General features: G+C 40.9%; 1 protein-coding gene across 6 annotated transcripts in view; it reads left to right on the forward strand.

Moving 5' to 3' along the window:
- Window positions 1–1,053: 1,053 nt before the first annotated feature.
- Window positions 1,054–21,229, forward strand: part of CACNA1D (calcium voltage-gated channel subunit alpha1 D) — a 169,894-nt gene continuing 149,718 nt past the window's right edge. For all 6 annotated transcript variants that reach the window (XM_071550761.1, XM_071550765.1, XM_071550760.1 and 3 more), the window contains exons 1-3: window positions 1,054–1,152; window positions 3,161–3,479; window positions 5,842–5,947. In XM_071550761.1, coding sequence (XP_071406862.1) covers window positions 1,116–1,152; window positions 3,161–3,479; window positions 5,842–5,947 — 462 coding nt within the window. In that variant the 5' untranslated portion in view covers window positions 1,054–1,115. The remainder of the gene's footprint in view (window positions 1,153–3,160; window positions 3,480–5,841; window positions 5,948–21,229) is intronic.

Here is a 21,229-nt window from a genome sequence, read left to right on the forward strand (position 1 = left end):
TTGGGAGCATGAGTTCTGCTTTGAATTTGCATGTCTGTAATTCTTATTGTATTTCATTAATCATTTTTGTAATGATTGAAGCGCTCCTTAAGTGAATGCAGCTGTCCGAGTCCTCCCCTTTGCAGGAGCACCCAACGGCCCCTCCAGCCACGTATCGCTACGCGGCACTTCTGGGGTAGTCTCAACACTAATGAAGGAGAACCTAAACGAATGTTTGAGGCTTCTGCAATGAAAAGTAACGCCTAAATTAATCCATTTCAAAGTCAGTGGTTTATTTGCATAAACTTTGAAAATCTCAGTGTTAGCTTGGCGTCAGAATGACGGCATTTCAACAGGTCAGCGGGGAGCTCGGGGATGGGATAGCTCGGGGGTTTCGCTGGAGGTGCGGGCAAGGACGGAGCGAGCACTTGCCCCTTGAGCTGCCCGCACCGCGCTGGGAGCGCGGGGACAGGGACCCGGTGCTGCGGGCTGTGCTCCCGCACCTGCGGGGCGGAGGGCGGGTCCGGGAGCTGCGGGGGCTCGGCCGGCGGCGAGCGGGTTAAGGTGGCGGCGGCGGGCGCGGGTCTATTTGCGGTGCAGGAGCTGCGGGCGGTTCGAGAGCGGCTCCGCGCCCCCGCCCGGCCCGGCCGAGCGGCAGCAGCAGGTGGCGGCGGCGGCGGTGGTGGTGGTGGTGGCGGCGGCGGTAGCAGCAGCAGCAGTGAGGGAGTTAAACCCCGCGGCGGCAGGAGGAGGGGGACTGCGAGAGGGCGGGCGGCGGCAGAAGCAGCGGCAGGAGGAGGGGGACCGAGGCGGAGCGGGTGGCGGCAGGAGGAGGGGGACCGGGCAGCAGCGGCAGGAGGGGACCGAGGAGCAGGCGGCAGCGGCAGCAGCCGGGTTGCTAGGGATGGAGAGATCCCGTGTCACCCGGATGTGAGTGTCATGTTGGCCCAAACTCTGAGGGATTTGGCAGCGGCGAAGCAGCAGCGGCCCCTCGCACGTCTCTAGTCACTACCATGGGGGTCGGGTAGCGGGTGGCGCAGGGGCAGCGCGCACCTGGCTCGGGGTGGGGTTGGGGGGCGTCTCTGCCCTTTTTTGTTTTTTCATTTTCCTCTCACACGCTGGAGAAAGTGAGAAAAATGCACCAGCAGCAGCAGCCCGAGCAGCACCCAGAAGGTAAGAGCCGGGGCGCCCACCAAGGGCAGCGGCGTGCTTGGGGAGGGAGGGGGCGGGGGAGGATTTATGAGGGATTTGGAAGTCGGGGATTGGGGGGGATTAGGGAAGAGGTTGAGGATGGGGTAGGTTTGGGATGGGAAAGGAATGAGCGGCTGTGTTCGAGGAGGGACCGGGAAGGGCAGGGGATAAAGGTGCTGCCTTCGGTGTGTGACCAACGTGCGAGTGGATTTATGCGCGTCTGTCTCTTGTCCTGGGGCCGTTAATATTAGCCGGGAGAGGACACGGCTGGCTCTGCGTTTGCCTCTCACTTGTGTAATTGTGGATGAACCTGCCCGGAGATGCGGCTCCCGGGGCTGCCCCGCGCCGGGCGGACGGGCGGGCAGCGGGGGCTGAGGGCAGGGCGGCCGCTGCGATGCGCTCGGCCCCTGCCCGGCGGGGCGCACGGGGGCGAGACGCGGCGCTCCGCGGCGTTAATCCGCTCCGCCGACGGGCTCCGGCGCTGCCACAGCCCCCGCTGTTGTTTATAAATGATTTCTCCCTCCTCAATCAGCAGCAAGTTTGTGTTGCCACCGAGGAACGCAGGCACCCGGGCTTTGTTCCCCTTGCAAGCATCCCTTGAAAAGACGATGATAGATAGATGGGTAGGTGGGTGGTTTATTTGCGCTGAGCCACGTTTCATGGCATCCCAAAGGGCAGGCGGAAGGCGGGGGAGATGGCTGTACCGTTGCTTTTAGATCTGGAAAAAGAAAAAGGGGGAGGAGGGTAGAAGGGATGCTTTGGGAAAACGCTGGAGGCACATTTCGCACCTTTGCCCCCGCGGCGGTTCTGTTCCCCGTGTCGCACAGCTGCTGGTGCGCCGCCGCTCGCCGCTGGCCAGCGCTCGCCGCGCCGGTGCCGCTCCCCGCGGCAGCTCTGTGGGCGCCCCGCCGTGACCCCCCCACTCCACGCCGCCATCCCGGGGAGCCATCTTATGGCTCCCGCCTCCCCTCGCCCCCGGAGCGGGGGCCGGGCCGGCCTCGGCCGCATCCACGCGCGTCCGCGGCGCTCTAGTGGTCTGTTCCCCCCGTCTAGAACAGAGCGCTGTGCTTCTCGTGCCTCTCCTCTCCTTGACGAGCAGCGGTCGCCTGGGAGCTCCTTTCCTCCCCTGCCTGGGTAGCTCCGTTTCGCAGTCATCCCGCCTGCCAGCCCGAATTCCCAGCGTGTATATTGTGCCGTTCCTCCATTTTTTCCCCACCCAGGCATCTTCAAGTTTTGAATCTCACTCAGGAGCCTCTGCTTCCTACAGGTGCATGTAGGAGTAGACTGTTGCGCTAGTCAAAGAGCTTGCGAGGAGGTGGTGTTTTGCCTCTTTGCTGTCATCTGCATAAAGAAGATGTGGTTATTATTTGAAAGGTGCAGTTTATTTTTTAAATCCTTGTAAAAAAACAAAACCAAACCCCATCCTTTAAAAGTGGGTTCACAGTTGTTATTTCTAGTGTGAAAAATGGAGCTTTATGAATGTGTTTATCACAGACGACATTGGATTTTCACTTGTGGGAGGCATCTACGCATCTTTCTTTGAGAATGCAAAACAGGGCAAGATTTAACTTGCTTACAGGACTTCCCCCCATCCCATCCCATCCCATCCCTCCTTGCTGCTTATTCTTAATGGAACAATGTGTGAGAATTTTAAACAATGACTCTTTTGATCAAAATGAATTGAGAAAGTAGTAAATGCTAAGGTGCTACAGCAAAGTTGATCCTATGGAGTAGGTATGTTTTACTGAATAAACATGAGGACAGGAAAGCTGCCATCCAGTTAGGAAAAGATGTGCTGAGTGGAAGAATCAAAAAGAGAAGTTATAATGCTGATTCCTGAGCATATTTGTCTACTGTTCAGTTGCACATACCACAGCATAAGTGTGTGCATAGATCTATGTGCAGGAGAAGCATCACACTGCCAAGAGGTCTTAAACAATCTTTTTGTCAGAAAATTATAACCAAGTACTTTTTTTCTCTTGTCCCACAGAGGTGAACTATGCAAGTAGCACCAGAATTCCTCTCCCTGGTGACGGACCAGCTATTCAGTCAAACAGTTCAGCACCATCCAAGCAAACTGTTCTATCTTGGCAAGCTGCAATCGATGCTGCTAGACAAGCAAAGGCTGCCCAAAACATGAGTACCACCTCAGCCCAGCCTGTAGGATCTCTGTCCCAAAGAAAACGCCAGCAATATGCCAAGAGCAAAAAACAGGGTAATACGTCTAATAGTCGGCCACCCCGTGCCCTTTTCTGTTTATCTCTCAACAACCCAATACGAAGAGCCTGCATTAGTCTAGTAGAATGGAAGTATCCTTTGTTGCAGTTTACTTTTGTGTAATTGTCTCTTATGTTTTTTGAATGTACAAAGGGGATTATTTTACAGCATCTCTTAGAGCATCACAACTAACAATGTCATTGTTGTTGATGGTAGTTAATTTTGCTTCAACTGCTGTTAAAGATGGCTTCTTGTGTTGTAATGACACAACATCATTTTCCTGAAGTAAGTGGCTCAGAGTCAGACAAGACCTCTTAGATGTTCCTTTTTTTCACTGGGAGATGGGGGAACATTTTCAAGCTTATATTATATTCCAACCACTCTCTGTATTGCATTTCTTGGCCTTCCCAATAAGGTTTGAATGGGTATGAGTTGGTCTAGCAGTGTTAGCTGGGAGATGACTGAAGATGTCAAACCTGTATTTTCCATATTGCAATTTGCTGTATTGCTATTAGGGCAAATGGGTCAGATGTAGAGTTGTTTTTGAAGAGATTGTTTTTCCAGGTACTAAATGTGGCGATGACTTTTACTTAAGCCAAGGAATCTCTCCAAGTACACACAAATATCTGAAAAATAATAATTTTCTGAGCTTATACAGTGTATGTCTACCTCCAAAGGTATTTGGAAGCATCTAGATAGGAGATCAGAGATACTGGCCTGTGTTCATGATGACCTCTGAGAAGGATTGCTTATTCTTTAGTTCACTGATTGTGATGTGGAAGTATGTGCATTGCTCTGGCAGAACTGAGAGCATGTGGATTTGGTATATTATTTAATTACCAAGAAAAGGTTTGAAATAGAAATACTTTTGCTAAGGTACAAGGAGAAAAATGTTAGCCTATTAGCCATGACAACATCCCTGTAATGGGAAACAGCTGTTCAAGGGAGTAGATTATAGAGGTAAAACTCATTTTGTTACTATAAACAGAACAGCCAGCCTGGCAATAAGAGCTGTTATTCATTTATAGGGTTTGTGTTTTTCAATTCTTTGAACAGAATTCAATTGCAAATTAAAGATAGTGAAATGGATTCTTCTTTCATTTAAACGGGTAGAAGTCCAACTAATTTCAGTAAATTGCCCTCTCCTTGGCTAAGGTCAGGTAAATGAAATTACTATGGATCTAGAGTGGAATAACTCAACGAGAATTGGTCCCAGTAGCACCACAGCATAAAACAAGGTTGTCAGTCTTGCACTAGTACCAATTGCTCCTTTCAGTTGAGAAAATGCTGAGTGTTAAGATGTGTGTTTAACTTCATTTTGTACACAGTATAGCAGCTGTTGATGTTGATAGGCTTTGTAGACATAAACTCGACCCTCTAGTTGACAAACTTTTTAGAGGCCAACAAACAAAATTTAACAAATCTTAAGGGGTACATGGGCTTTGTAGGATTACTTTCTTTCTCTCTTTCTTTCTTTTTCTTTTCATGAAACATTTTATACTGACAAAAATACACGTTTGAGTATACTTAATACTCTTCCCCCAATCTTTTATGGGGCTCTTACAGAAACATATTGGGAAGTTGTACATCAAATAAAGCAAAGGATGCCAAAAAGCATAGTACTTCTTTCCAAACTTGCACAAATAGGTTCATCTGATAAACTGAAGGATGAACTTCATAGGCATGAATTTTAAGAAATATTTTTGCTCTGGAAGACAAAAGCTATCTCCAGGTTACTCCTGCTGTTATCCAGATACAGTTTAAAAAGCACAGCAACAGTCCATGATGTTCATGTGAAAGCTTGAAGCCTCTCCTTATGCATGGCTGCCAAGCTAGTCATGATGTTCCAGTTTTCGCTTTACTCACCTGAGCTTTATCTCTCCTGGCCAAAGCAAAGTTATTCAGGAATCTGTTGGCGACACGGAGGAGCTCAGAATTTCCCTGTGTTGAGTGTGCAGCTTTCCAGTGCTCATACAGGAGAATAGGTGTGGTTTTTCTGGCAATCTTTCTGATATCCTAATGAACTATATCCCAAATTATTTTCCTTCTTTGGGCAAACATATTTCTTTTTAATCTTAATGAGACCTTTATAAGTATATGAAGACAGAACAGCTCCATGATCATTCTTTGCCCATAATGGTGACCCACAGATTGATTTAAGAGTGGATAATTATATTCATCTTTGGAATTTAATATAAAGTACTCTGTGGCTGCATGAGTAATAGTTTTCACTCCTTTTCAAAAGGAAGAGGACGTTGAAAGATCATTGTGATGGAAAATAATATGGTATATATAGTGCTATAACTAAAGGTGATGAAGTATTTGTCATAGTTATCAGTCAAAAGATTGCCTTAAAGTAGGATTTGTTTTACAATTGTTGGTACTGAAAGGAGAACTAGACTTAAAAGTTTGTAGATACTCATAATTCATGAATTCCTTAACAAGATTTTCCAGACCATTTGACATATTTATACTACTGTCTATTTTTGCCAATTGTGTGGCCTTAGCTGTTTACATCCCATTCCCAGAAGATGATTCTAATTCAACTAATCATAATTTGGTAAGTATTCTTGAATTTTTATTTTGTGTTTGTTTGCTGTGCTTTTAATTTGATAGTCATGATTAGCTGCTGTTATTTGAGACTGCATTAAGTAGAGAAAATATCAGTAAAAAAAAAGTATATAGCGATAATATAAAAAGTATATGGAAGAGCTTTGTGTTTGTGGTTTTTTTTCCCCCTCCTCAAGTGTTAGGGTGTGATCCCTTTTGCCATTTGTTTAAAATGAGATTTTTCAGCAGGGAAATCCTTTGGAGGGAAATGTACATTAATATTATGCTGAGTGTATATGTATATTTGTGTGGTATAATTGGTGTTTCTATTGCTTATATTGAATAAATATATTTACCAGCTGTTACTGTTTCCGACACTTGTTTCAGACCTTCTGAAAATTTACTGCCTTTCCTAGTGTATTGTCTAGTCTGTTTTCAGTTTTTAATGGTGTTGCTTGGCTATGTATTTTACTAGATGATTTTTTTTTTAATGAGAGGATGGTGGGAAATTTTATGTTAATATATTTTAAAGTGTTAGGAATATCTGTGTGAGTTTTCAAAGCAGTTACTGCTCGTATAAGCGATCTTCCAAAAAAAGGATGGTACTGCAATAAATAGTGTGGGGAGATATTTCCTTGATTGAAAATAGTGTACCAATGTTGTGCTTGAAAATGTATAATGGAAGTTATTTTTTAAAGTTCTCTATTGAAACTTATGAAGCCTGTCACACTCAGGGGTAATTTTGAATTACATTGCAATAATTTAATTGTTTCTATTAAACTCCACCTTGAAATAGTGGAGTTCAGCGATCCTTTGCACTCAAAATCTGTATGTGACTTTTTTTGGAAGGGAGAGGAAGTTGATGAAATAAAGAACTGGATACCAGTAAGTGGGTAATTTTGGATTAATTTACCTGGAAAATTAGGGATCTTCTCTTTTATGAACACATTTGTGTAATTTGTGGTGTGTAGATACTTGTTTATTTTCCTAAAAGTTATTCTTCTGTATGTGTGACCCATTTTATGTATTTTTTTGTTTAACAAGATTAAGCAAATATGGACAATAAAAATTGCTGATGAAAGGCAGAATAGTTCAGGGAGTTATGTAGCTGTGTATGGAGCCAACCAACAATCTTTCTCCTCCTTTTTGCCCCTGAGAAATTCAGAGCACAAATCTCCATAACTGTCAATCCACAAAGAGATCTTCTAATCACTAATCTCATAAAGCATTACATGAAAAGGGTAAAACAGTTACTTGTGTCAGAGGCTAATAATTTTGAAAAAATGTTTTTAGCACTACTTTTTTTAGGTTCATGCCTGGTATTTCTGACCCAATTTCAATTCTACAATGCACTAGGATTTAGAAAGAAATTGACATTTTTATCCCTGATGGTTTTTCCTTTTTTTATCTACTGTGGCCAGGTTAGTCTAAGCAAAAATAAAATTATGTGGCTTTTTCTTCTTTTTCTAGTAAGAGATCCTTAATCCTTACCCATTTTAAATAGAAGGGTTCTTGAACATCCCCAGTGTATATAAAGTTTATTTGGCCATTTAAGTTATCTCAGATTGTCACTTACATTTGCATCCTGTTTGTACTGAAGTTGGGTCATTCCACTACATTTGCCAAAGAGCAGAATTTATACTGACAATGTACTTTTGAGTGCTGGAACAGATGTAGGTCCATAAAGGAGCACACACGCATCCTGTGTGCCCCATCTAATAAAATAGTTCTGGAATGAGCAGCACTGGCTTTCCTTACAGCTGAGGTTCTCTGTCATGGAATACATGAAGCCGCAGTCTGGGTTTGTGTCTGTCCTTCCTCACTGCCAGTTTTACCCATTTCCTTTGTTAGTGTGGATTCAAGTGTGCTGTGAGGGAATATTGTAGAAGAGTTGAGTTACAAATCTTCAGGCTTTTTTGGGAAGCTGCTGGAGCATTTCTGAGTGCTTGAGGTGTATGTACAATGGGTGTTTGAGAAAGAGGGCTGTGTCTTGTAGTGGAAGTAGGGATAATTCTATTAGTAATGTTCAGATATTTTGTGATACTGGTCTAAAGAACAGACCAAATCTTAAAAATCACCATTGAATCTTACAGGTTTGGTATAGTATTTTAGCCCCTTGCCTGTAGACATGTATCTTTCCTGAGACTTTGCTTCCAGTTTGAGACTACTCCACTCTGGCTTTAATTCAAGTTCAGCTTCATACATTGTAGTTTGCATATGAATATTATATCTAGGGCTGGGTTTTCAGGGAGTAAATCAATGTTGCTTCATTGAGTTGAATAGATTAATTGCTTTCCATCAGCTAGTTGAAATGGCTCAGATGTTTTTCATTTATAAACAGGAGTATGAAGTATTTATGCATGTGGGGTTTGTCTGTGAATACAGAATATACACAATTTGCAATCAGCCATGGAAAGGGGAAGCGATGGTATAAGAGCGAAAACCAGTGGATCACTTACGTGGAAACTTTTCCAGTTTTGCTTGGGCTGGTGAGAAGGCTGTTTGCATATGTGAGAACTTGAGCAGGCAAAGCGTTCATTCTTTGTGGCTCTGGGAAGTCTCAGTGGCAATCTCAATGCCAGGCTCTGTGTACAGGGCAGGATTCACCCCTCTCTGAGGCAGGATCTTGGAAGGCAGCTTCTGGATGATGGAATTGCCAGCACTTGCAAGAGAAACCTCAGATATTGTGTCAGGGTGTCTTCACCTGTGACTGAGCCAGTGAAACACTGCCCATATATCAACCACCCAACTGCTGTTTGAGCTGTGAGTGAGCCCTGGTCTTTATCCTTTCAACAAGTGATGTCTGACAAGACAAAGTCAGTTATATGTGGCAAAATAAATTGTATCAAAATATAACATTTTAAGAAACAGTTGTATGTATCTTAAGAGAAATGGCAAATCAGATATACATATTTATTTTCTTAATAAATAGGCTGTATCTTGGGTATCATTCTTGAAAATGAGTATTTTTAATCCTAATTTTCTTAAGATAAAGGGCTGTGAGATAATTCCACACTCTTTTTTTTTTTTGAGAATAGTAGACAATTTATTGACAACTGACAGTGCAAGCAAAGTGTAAGGATGGGACAACTGTTTGTGTTGGTCACTTGTCTTGGCTGACATGTGAGTTGCCATTACTGATGCTTTTGTGATGGAGCCAGCAACATGCTATGAGATCATTATGGCAATTTAGAGAAGTAAGAAAAGTTTGTTTTATTGTGTTGGTGACTAAATTAAGCAGATGGTAACCACAGATGATGTAGAATAGGAATGCTTTCATTATAATTTCTTTTTTGTGTGTCTTTTGTTGTCTGAGTGAACAAGATTTATTTCTGTTTTGCCTTTTTGCTATTCTCTGAGAGCAAAGGATGCACTACAGTGATCTTCTTGCTCAGTGCATTCCTGGTTATACTTGTTCTCTCTGAAGGATGAAGTGTTGGCAGTGGGTGATACAAAAGCCATGCATTCAAACAAAGCAGAAGTGCAGGATTAAATTCAAACTGGACTGTGCTTGACCACTTGCCAAGTGTTACAGTCCTGTGTTCTGTGGGAAATTTTATCTAATCCTTTGTCTAGAACACCTTGCTGTGTGTGTCTGGTGTGTGCCAGGAGAGGTAGGAAGAGGAGATCTTTTCTGTATTTTGAATGCAGTAATTCTCTCATGGGTTTGTGTTCTGCATAGAGTGCAGTACAGACTGAGGAACTTCAAAAGATACTGAACTTGATCCTGAATTCTACTTCATTAACAACTAGGTCTCTAATCAGTGAATGTACTTACACAGTTCTTCTGCAAGTAGATGGGTGAAAATATTATTGAAAAAGAGAAGTTATTTTTCTCCTAGAGCACAGCAGGGACAGGGTGCTTTGGGGGTGAATCCTCATCAGCTCATTTCATGTTTTAATGTGGTTTCTTTTATCTACTGTCAGAAGTTTCAGGTGATCTGAACTTTGCAGGTCTCCTTTTGGAAGTGTTTCTTGTCTGAGCTTGATAAGCAGCAGTTTCTGTCAGAAAGGGTTTCTTGTATATATCTTCTGTTTCTCTACTTTCCTTCCCCCCCCATCATCTGTGGTATGTTATTTCCCTTCATGTCTTTTGTCTTTAACTTCCCACTCTTGCTTGTTATCTTTTGCCTCTACCCTCTGGCTTCATTGTGTGTTTACTCTTCTGTTTGTCCTCTTGTGTAGAATGCTTTTCTCTCTCTCACTCTCCCACCTCAGTTTTGCTTTCTGGTACCATCCTGCTGTACCATGGTCTGTTCTCCCATGCTTTGCCTCCTGCTGCTTTTCCCAGTGGCCTGACTGGCACTGGGCTTCTTACTTTACCTTGTGCAGACAGACTGACACAGAACAGGTTTGGGTTTTGCCTGTGATCAAGACATTGTTGGTTATTCTCTTTCTTCATTTTTCAATAAGTGAATAATAAGGTGGCATTCATCCAACCATAGCTGATGAAAGCTGTGCCCCTGAGGTTTGAGTAGAGTCTGCTTTGGGTGTGCTGCATCTCTTGAGACCAGACCCTGAAGGTTTTCATGGTGACACTGTTCTACTTGAGAAGCTTGTGCATTTTGTGGACCTTAGTTGTATAAATTGCAGCAAATCAGCAGTTGCAAAGTCATGTCAGTGAAGAACTTGGCCCTAATGCATAAAGGGGCTGGAACCTGATGCTGGCTTAAGACTCAATGCCCCTGATAGCAGGATTTCTCAGCCTTGTGTCTGACTATTGTCAGCGGGGAACCCTCTGGGTGAGGTTCTGTGTTAAAGGTGGTCTCTCCAGCCTGTGCTTGCAGAGGTGCTTCTTTATCCCAGGCATCTGGGACTGGGAGAGCCATCCTGGGGGACACTGCTACAGAAAGGTAATGTTTGTGTCCTACTTTCAGGCAAAGATTTCCTCTATAAGGAGCTTTACATGGATCTTTCAGTCTCTTCAGCAGTAGGAAAGCCAGTGTTGTGCCTTCAATCTGGGGCACAGCAGGAGAGTACTTGGAGAAGAACCGGCTGAACTCTTGACTTAGAGGTGTCAGCTTCCTGTCTTTATCTCATTAGCAACTCTGACTCATTCAGTTCTGAGGCCACATGACTAATTAATCCGTTCATTGAAAAGGTTGTTGGTTTTTACCCTGCATCCAGTTATCCTCTAGATGTAGAATATCTGAACATATTTGTTGTAGAATTTTATTAATTTAAACCACACTTAATAAGTAATTCTAAAGATTTTTTATTTGCTAAGTGTTCTGTGCTGTATTTTAGAAAGATTTCTATGTGTATCTACTGTATTTGTGTTTCCTTTTCCAGCTCAGGCCTCAATCTCTTCCCCCTCATTTAGAAAATTTCCCTATCTAAAGAACTTTTTGATACTGTGTTTCTGATATTTTTATATCTTTGGCTTCTTAGCTAATGATATCTCCAAATGTTAAGCTGCCATAAAAATCACCCAAATAAACTTTTCAGGAAAGATGCAAGATAATTTGCACTCTGATGAAAATACTTCTCTTTGGATGTGGGGAAAACATGATGGAGATTTTCCCGTGATTTGTGTACATTTAGCCAAGCACCTGGGTACCTGCTCTAAAGGCACTGGATGAATTTGTTTTAAGAGAAAATGTCATTAAGTTTAATCTGAAAAAAAAATCAAAAATATAATTGTAACTGACATACTAAAGGAATTTTACATCATGTATCAATTCAAGTAGTGAATTGTGTTTACAGTTCTGTGTATGAATAGTCAGGAAGGGCCTCTGAGAAAGTCAGCAGTTTAATTTTTAAAAGTACCCCACAAGTGTTAGGAGCTGTCACTTTTCACAGAGGCTTAAAAATGAAGAGGCTTGAATCAGTTTTTGTCTATATGCATATTATTTTTCTCTGATGTTTTTAATGCACATCTGTTATCCTGACATATATTTTCTCTCAGAAACCCCCCCCTGAAATAAGTATTTAACTGCTAGAACAACCTGCTTTATCTTTCTGAGTAAAGCTGCTTGCTTATTAGGTGAGACAGTATAGTAAGTAACCTTTGCACAACTGTGAGAATTTCTTAAGAGGTGACATTTCTGAAAGGGGATTATTAAAAAATACTATAGTGTAGTACTCAGCCTTACTTGCGTATTTCATTTTTTATGTTACTGCCAGCCCAAAACTTCAAGTAATGTGCATTAGCTAATGATGGATTGCTTTGATATTTATCAGTGCAGATGTATTCAGAAACCTTTTTTCCTTTGTGTTGTAATGCACACCTCTGCAAAATAGACAAAAAATTCTGAGAGGTTAATGCACTTTGTCCTGCAGTAAGTTCCTAGGGCTGTTCTGCCTGTGCTGCACCACACCAGTAGTCTTGGTAAATATAATTGCATGGGTCAAGTCTGTCTCTAGTTGTGAATGAAACAAATTTTATTTCACACTCTGGTTTAGGACGAGTGACGTTGCTGAAAGAAGGATATGACCAAAATGACTGGAAATTTCCCACTGATAGAAAGGTCATTTGGGTTTGTGGAGGTTTGGGAATAACATAGACACGTCCTTGTTCTTTATTTTGTGTGTCCCAGTGCAACTGAAGATTGGGCAACTTCAGCCCAGATTAATGTGTCTGTTTGGAGTACAGAGCTATGAGAAGAAGGTCCACAACTTTGTGTGACAGGTTTCAGCTGTCCAAACCAGAAGGCTTTACAGAAGGATGACTTAATCATTCCCATTTGAAAGGAAATGGTTTTTTTGTGTGTTCAAAGTTGCAAGCTTGTTTCTGTGGGGAATTCCTGCTAAGGGCTTGTCTCTCCTTAAAAAGATTTGCTGGTAGTGCATTACTGGCAAACTGCCTAGGGAGAGACAGCAGCCGCCAGAAAGAGCTCTTTTGCTATTATTGTAGCCTAAAGTTTGTGAGAACAAACAGAACAGGGCTGCTCTGGTAGAGAAAGCCCTTGCTTTTGGTTTCACTGTGCTGTGGGGAGCTGTGATTTCCCACTCTTTTTTCCCTTTAACTCTTTGCTTGATAAAGATATGCCTGCAAAATGCTTGAGTTTAAACTGGTCATAATAAAAGTAAATCAAACACATTCAAATGCACAGAATAATTGTATTAGTTGCTGTAGCAGTTGCATGGTCAGTGGGGAAGTAGTTCAATTTAATATTAAAATAACTGTAGTTGAAACCTAAATTGAGTGTTTAAAATGAGTGGGAGAAATTTGTGCTTCTCATACAAACTATTGGAATAGAGTAAAAGTTGATTTTTAAATGCACTGAAAAAGCCATGAACAGTTCTAGTTACATACCATCTGTAAACTGGTTTTATAAGCCATGCATGTGAATGACTCCAATATTTGAGCATGTAAATTTAACAGAATAATAATTATGGGTTTATTCCTTGACAATGGCTCCAGTGCTAAAGGAAACCCTGAAAATTGTTTCTGAAAGTTTTACTTAAAAGATGAACACACAGAATTGAGAACCTTTCCTTGTTGCTGAGTATCAGTGCCACACCAAACACAGATTGCCATAAATAGATTTGCCTTGTAAAACCTGTTTTAAAACTCTAGGTTTATGCAGAATTACTTGCTTTTGAAAAGATTCTTCCAATCAGAATTACATTAGACATTGAGAACTGTGTGTGTTTGTCTTTGAAAATGGTTTGTGTGTGAGTGCTGTGTTGAAGTACCACAGAGTGGGGATCTGTGGCTTTTGAAAGTGCCGGTCAAGGGTTCCTTCTTAATTTGAGCAGCAATGGAGAAGTTCTGTGTGCTTGCAAAAAGCTGGTCCCTGAGTACTTGAAAAGACTCCTGTAGCTGTTAAATCAACTGAAACGTATTTTCTAATCTGGTGAGCTTTAATGACAAACTGTTTTCGGTCACGGTTAATTGAATGTGTGATTTGCTTTACCATTCGTTTTGCAAAAATTCAGATTTGTTTATCCTTCTGTCATGCACCAAACCCTTTCTTTTGCAGGGCCATCTGGAAGAATAGGGCCATGAAGAAAGGTTAAATCAATATATAACAATACTGGGAGAATATTAATTGGGATGGAGTTGCTTCTCAGTGTTGTCTTCCTTTTGGCCATTGTGTAATCATTTACAATAAAATTTTCATTTAATGAATTGCAAATTGAATATCATTATATTCTTCCCACCCTCTGTCTCACAGGAGATTGAAACCACAAGTGTGGTTTCTGCTTGTGTAAAAGTCACTTGGTAAAACCGATTAGCAGCTGCTGTAGCTTGTGATTGTTTTCATAGTTGTTTTTATGAAGAAAAGGACTTTTTTGAGTTCCATTTTTTAAGAATTAAACAGAGATATAGATTCTTGACTTCAGCATTTGAAACAAATCTCTGTTTACAGATTTGAGTTTTATGCTCATAATTTAACTGTAGAAGGAACATTTTCAATGCAGTCAGCACAGCTGACCAGAATACATCATTTGTCTATTCAATGTCTGTAGGGATTGATAGTAACATTAAACTTTGAAATCATGAGCAGATGGATTTGCATGGATTTATTTAGTTATGAATCAAGATTTCTCCTCCCTTCTTATTTAATATTAAAATATTATGCCAGTACACTTTCAGTTTAGATGCATGACTAGAAGTCAGTCATAGTGATAATTTTTCAGGGGGGTAGAGAGCTGTTACTGGTTTGAAGTCTTGTAGAATTATACCCTTGGATGATGCTGTTAAGGATCTGAATCTTGCTCTTTATTACTGGGGTAAATCACACAGTACAAACTGTGGTCAGTGATGGTTGGTATATCAGAAGAGATGATGGTAGAGAACTTGCGTAAGCTCAGAATATCATCTTCAAATTTATTTTTATTGCATATTTCCTGAGAAACCAATATTGGATGTATCTTAATTGAGGGAAGTAGTTCAGGCTAAGGATTCAAACCAGGTGTTATGTTGAATTTTATCACACTTGACAGCTGATGTGTGTTGTGCTGAACTACCAGGTTGCATTTCAGTAACATTTTGTGGAAGATCCAGGGGCACAAAGGGGCAAACAGAGTTGGTTACATTTGTACAGCATGAAGGCTGGAAATGTCTTTACAGGGTAAGAATATGAACATGAGAGCTGCTTGTTAATAAGGTTCAGTAGTTTAATAATTATACTTTTCTGGGTTGCTGACGGTGGCTGCAGAGTGCAGCAGCCTCCAGCAAGAGGCATCTTCTGTGGCTCAGCTAATCAGACAAATGCAGTATTTCCAAGGAGCTGAGTAGCAAATACCCCAAAGCTGTCTTATGTTTATCAGACATTTTGTTAGTGCAGTTTTCACTCTGTTGGATTTATTATATTGCCATTACTTATTTTTTAATATATTCATCCAGAGTTGTTTAGAAAACATAGCAATAATGTGTGGCATAAGCCAGTTACTCATCATGAAATGATATTTAACTAATTATCTTCATCACAAGAAGGCTTAGTTTTGAGTTCAGGTAACTTGTTATTCAATAATTTATTTCTTGCTGTAGCGAAGGAAAAAGGTGAAAGAAAGCATTCTACCAAATTATGTACTTCTTGTATCTCATTAAAATAAAGTTTCAAAACCTCTCAACATCACTGAATTCAGAACAACTAAATGGAAAAACTCAGTGATTAAAAGGAACAGTTCACCAAACTGTACCTAAAAGTGTCATGGTATTAAATGATGCTTACTCTTTGTGCTCTGATGGAAAGCTGGAGCAGAGGTGAATGCTTCCAGGTGTAAAGTCTCCATGACTGGCCTGCAGCTGGCTCTGCCTCCTGGTGAGGGGCCTCAGCTGCTGCAACTCTCAAGTCATGGTGTAGAACAGAAAGCTGCTTTGTATTCTAGTACCAAGTTGAAAGGTCTTATATTTAATCTTAAATATAATGAAACTGTCTCATTTAGCTGGAATTCCCTAGAAGGTGGTTTCAGCAGAGGCTGTTACTGTGCTGGCTGACTTGGTTTTGCAGGTGCTGGCAGGGTGTGGTGGTGCCAGCCCACCCCCAAGCCCAGGCACAGGTGCCACCTGTGTTCCTAATGCAATAGGGGGACCTTGCCCTGCACTTGGAAACTTGCTGGAGGCTTTGCCATCTTAAACACCCATAGTTAATGCAGATGGAGCACAGGTAGGCTGGGCATGCACAGACCTGGTCTGTCAGCATGGGTTAGATTTGTGACTCTTTTAAAAGACTTCATCTCCTGTAGCAGAGTACAATCAAGCTGCTTCTCACTTCTATGTTTTCCCTGAGCACTGCATGGCTGAGTGGGTTTATCAATGTGGATGAAAAATACATGGGCTGCAAGTTCTGATGTGGCTTCAGCTTCTTAGAGCATCAGATTTCAGCCAAATAAAGCAGAAACAAAAATTTCCAAGTTATTTTTACATGACTTTTGAGAACAGGAAGAAAGAAACTTGGTGTTCCCTCTCTCCCCCGAATGCAGGCTGCAGCAAGAGCCCAAATGTCATATGAAAACTCAAGCAGTGGCAGGCTGTAGGGATGAGGCTTCATTAATTTTCATACTTACAGAACTGGCTGTCTACTTTTAAAGGAACACTGAATTGTTTGGGTTAAGAAAGTAAAATCATTTGGTGCCATAGTGAAAAAGGCAAGAGAACACAGGTATAACACTAACCAAGAACTTCAGGCGTGAGTATTGAATGTTTTAGTTTGTCCCTAATTCTTGGTATTCTTGGACAGGCTATTTATCTTTTTAGTATTTTATTTTCCCATCTATATAATAGTTTTCTGCTCTAAAAGGATATCAACAGGAAAATTAAGTTTGAAACTGTGAAACATTCAGCTGTGGTGAATGGGGTTTGTATGAACAATAAGTGGAGTGATATCTATGGAGTTCTCTTCAAAGAGTTTCTTGCTTTGCCTTTATCTGGAAATGGTTTGGCTGCCTCTCTGGTGAATGCTTTCTGGAGAATTTTGTTGTTGGAGGCTATATTTTAAGTTTGAGTACGTAGTGTTTTGGCAGCAGATTTTGGCGAAGAAAAAGTGATTGGTAGTGGCAATATAAGAACAGAAGGAACAGCCACTGTTCCCATAGTGATACAGCAAAAGCAGTGACATTTAGGTAAACAGCAGTAGGACAGGAAATTTGGGGGAGTTAATGTTAGATGTCTCAGAAGATACAGTAAGCTCCCATACAGCGTTCATGTGTATCTGAAAATGCTAATGTTAAGCCAGTCTTTGTTACGTTGGTAGCACAAGCACCCCTCAATGTTTGGTTGGGAAAACTCAGTGATTTCCTCCAGCAGGTGATCTGCGAATGAAACCAAGGCAGGCGATGTCCCTTTGTGTGTAAATTGCACATAGCAAAAGAAAGCCTGGGTTTGGGGTGTTCACAAACATGACCTGAGATCTGTCCAGCTGTGGGAATAGTACCACTGGAGGTCTTTCTGTATAGCAGGATTCTGTGCTCAGAAATAATAGTTTAAATTCCACATTCCATCACTTAGCAATAAAAAGATGGAATGACAGAATCATAGAATGGTTTGGGTTGGAAGGGACCTTCAAGATCAGGGAGTTCCAACACCCGGCCATGGACAGGGACACTTTTCACTGGACCAGATTGCTCAAAGCCCCATCCAACCTGGCCTGGAACATTTCTAATGATGGAGCATAAAAAGTAATGTTATTTCCTTGATATGTGACTTTGTGAAGTACTACTAAAACCATAAAATTCTTCTCAATTTGCTTTTACAGAAGTACACAACTTCTAACATTCTTACTCAAAATTTCATCTCTAATGAGGAGCAAAATTCACATGTAGTAATTAAATCTTTGGATCTGGTATCTTTGGTGTGCAGGACTCATTTGTTTTAGTGAGGTGAATGTCTGCACTTTTAATTTTGTTTATAAGTCAGGGAAAGGAAAGGATCAAACTTATGTGCCCAAGTGCATGCCAGAAAATATAAATCATGTGAAGAGGATTTAGTCTCTAGAAGAGATTATGAAATTTTTCTACCAGATGTGTAAACCACATTTTTGCAGAATGTGAAAGAAGTGTAAACGCACAGAAATTTGATTTAAATTTTCTTCAGATATTAAAGTGCAAGTGAGTCTGTCCATTTTATCCCACAAAACTTCAGTATTTTGCATCAGATTCTTGTTCCAGTATGGCATTTTGAAGAGTTTGCGTTTGAGGTACACAGCCTGTCCTATTATTAGCAAGTAATCTCAAAGTAAGTCCCTGGCAGGAGTGAAGGACAAATTAAGGTGCCAGAGGTCCAGGTACTTAGGCTATTTTCCACTTAGTTGTTTACTCATTTTCTTCTTCCATTTTTTCTCATTCTTCATGGGAAGAAAGCTTATAGTAGAGGCTCCAAGCTGGCATTTTCACATTTTCAAATGTACTTTTTACCTTGACAAGTAGTGGAAACTCATCTGGTTTTCTGAGAACTAAATCTTGAATGATATAAAGTGATGGGTAACCTCATCAGCTATCAATGAACTTAAAGGATTTGGATGTCTTTTCACAGCCATTGTCTGCACGCGCAGAGTCCGTAATTACAGAGCGTGATGCTGATGTCTGCTCCTTGCTGAACTAGTAGAGGTCACTAATAACAGAGATACTTTGGTTTCTTGGGCAAGGGGCAGATTCACAGGCTCAGATTTGTCAGGAGGCAGCATTTCCTCACTTCCTTATTGCTTCTGTATTTGCTGTGACTCTAGTCATGAATACTGCATGTTAAAGTTCTACTGGAATGAAAGAAAATCCTTGAAGTCGAATCCTTAAATTTAAATGTTACTACATGAATTTTTAAAGTTTGTGATGCAGTAGCTATTTCTCTGTAAATGAAAATGGAGTGACTATAGGTGTTTGTCTTGCCTTAGAATGGGAAGTTAACAGGGCTTATCGTTATCATTCTATCTAGCATCTAAAACTGATTTTTTTATCTTAAAATTGGGTGCCCTTAAACTGAATATAAATCTGTCTTTGCATCTCTTCCTGGATTAACTTGATTAGAAATGACTGGATGATGCTCTAAGACAACTCCAGTTGCAGGGTGAATCATCTTATGCCATCTTTTTCATGGCTGCTCATGTTTTAAATTAATGTGTTTTACTTGCAGTTAAGAGGTGTTAAACATGAACACTGAAAGTATAATGACTTAGCTAATGAGTGATAAGCTGCTGTGGTCTCATGATCACATGCAAATACCTGACTCCCATGGAGCAGACAGGTTTTCAGCTTTCAGATTGTAATTAATTAAATGTTAGAATTGTTGTAATTCAGAGTAGGATGTGGAGTCTCAAGGGGTTTGTACATTTTCTTTGTAAGCCAAGACTAGGGTGGGGATTTCTTACATAGAACCTGCCTTTTAAAATATGTAGCTTTGTAATTCAACTATTGTACTTGTTTTCAAATCAGAAACAGCTTATCCAAGTTTATATATTGCCCTTTGTAGTATTAACTCTATTAGGGATACTTTTATTGCATCTGGTTAACTCTTCTCTAGGGTTAAATAGAAAAGGCTGTGGCTTCCAGAAGATGATTGAAGAATTCACACATCTTTGAAAACCTGTAAATAAGTACATGTTACAGCAAAATTGTCACAAAAATCAGAGCGGATTAACTTTTGATAAATGTCATGGCTTCATGGTGGAATTTACTCTGTCAGTAGCTCTTCAGTTGATAAATGCTTATGAGAGTTGATTTCCCTGATTTGTAAGTTAGCCATGTGCTGCATGCATCTTCACTCTGCCAAAATAGTTGGATTCTGGCACAACTTATTCTCTAGCTTTTCCTGATACAGTTTTTCTTCCCATACTAATAGATTTTTAAGAGTAGTGATATTTCAATGATGAAAAACTCCTCAAAAGACATTAAAATTGGTGGTTTCCCACGACTTCAGTACTAGTTGGATGCTGCTATATTTTCTGCTAACACATGCCATGATTACTTGATAAGTTGGTGCTATATCTATTCAAGCTTGCTGTGCAGGAGTTAAGAAAAATATCACATATTTTAGCTTAGAGTTACTAGCTGTGATTTTGTGTAAGCAGTAAAATGTGTGCTCTGTGGTTTGCAGTGACCTTCATTGTTGGATAAACCATAAGAAAAAAAAATGAAAATGAAAGACATGCTTAGAAATTCTTTGTTTGGAGGGCTAAATCTGGCCTGTATTCTGCTGTCCTAATTGTGCATAGTGATTGGAGACCTTTTCAGCTTGGGCAGGCACAGATCTTCCAAAGGGCACAATCCAAGCACTCAGGTTTGTTTCTGTTTTACAATCCTGTATGTGTATCTCAGCCTAAAACAGTGATGTGTTTGTTCTGAGCTCTAGATTTTTAGTCAGCATACCTGGTTTTCAAGTAAATGTGAAAAACACTCACACCTCTGAAAAGGACTAGAGGGTTATTTTTATCAGTAACTTAAGCACCATAATTAGTTGGAAGTTAAATGTCAAGAATTACCTTCCAGTTTGGACATGCCCCCAAATCAGCTGGGTCATGCTGGAAGCAGCTCTACATTTCAGCAAGATTTTCCTTAATGCAGGAACAGGGAATTACAGCAGCCCCTCCTGGGTGGCGGGAGCAGCCCCCCAGTCCTGGCTCTAACACCTGAAGTCCTCATCTCAGGAAGTTTGAGCCAGAGGACAGATTTTTGTGTTTAGTGGTTTTAGATGAGACAATTCGCATCACAGATAATAATTCATGCCATACCTTAAGTATGTTGAGATAGTAATCTGGTCATTGTGCTTAATTATCATTCTTATTCTAAAGATGCTTCAGCTGAGACAAACATTCAAGCACCTCCTCCCTAAAAAGGCCTTCAAACATGGAGCAATCTCCCACTCACCTGCAATTCTTTTGTTGCTCTTTCCATTGCTCCTTCAACAAGCTATTTTGTCCTTTTGTGTCACTGTAGTGGATATTATTCCTTTTTCTTTCTGTGCCTGTAGAAAGCAAAATTTTAAGAATGCAGTGATTGTTGCTGTGAAGGTGTTGTTCAGAAATAACATTTGGAATCACAATGGACATTTGGATTCCTTGGAAAGGTAATCTGAGAGGTTGACATGTGTACTGTGCCACAATGGGGTGTTGTATAAGGTTGACTCTGACCCAGTATTTACCAAATTGTGATTGGGATTACCAGAATGTTCTGCTTTTCTTGCCTTTGAAGGACTTTGTCCACATAGTATGTAGTGGATAGATACTACTTATTCAGGATCAGATACTGTTTATGATAGAATAACAATGTTTTCTGTTAGCAGTTGTCTTCTAAAAATTGCATTTAATAGTATTTCTGTTATTAGTATAATGCTTATTTGGCAAATAAACTCAGCAGTTTGAAGTAGTTGAACAAATTTTGTCAGATGTTAAGTAGAATCCATCAACTAAGT

The sequence above is a fragment of the Pithys albifrons genome, chromosome 3 (genome assembly GCF_047495875.1).
Source record: "Pithys albifrons albifrons isolate INPA30051 chromosome 3, PitAlb_v1, whole genome shotgun sequence".
NCBI lineage: Eukaryota > Metazoa > Chordata > Aves > Passeriformes > Thamnophilidae > Pithys > Pithys albifrons.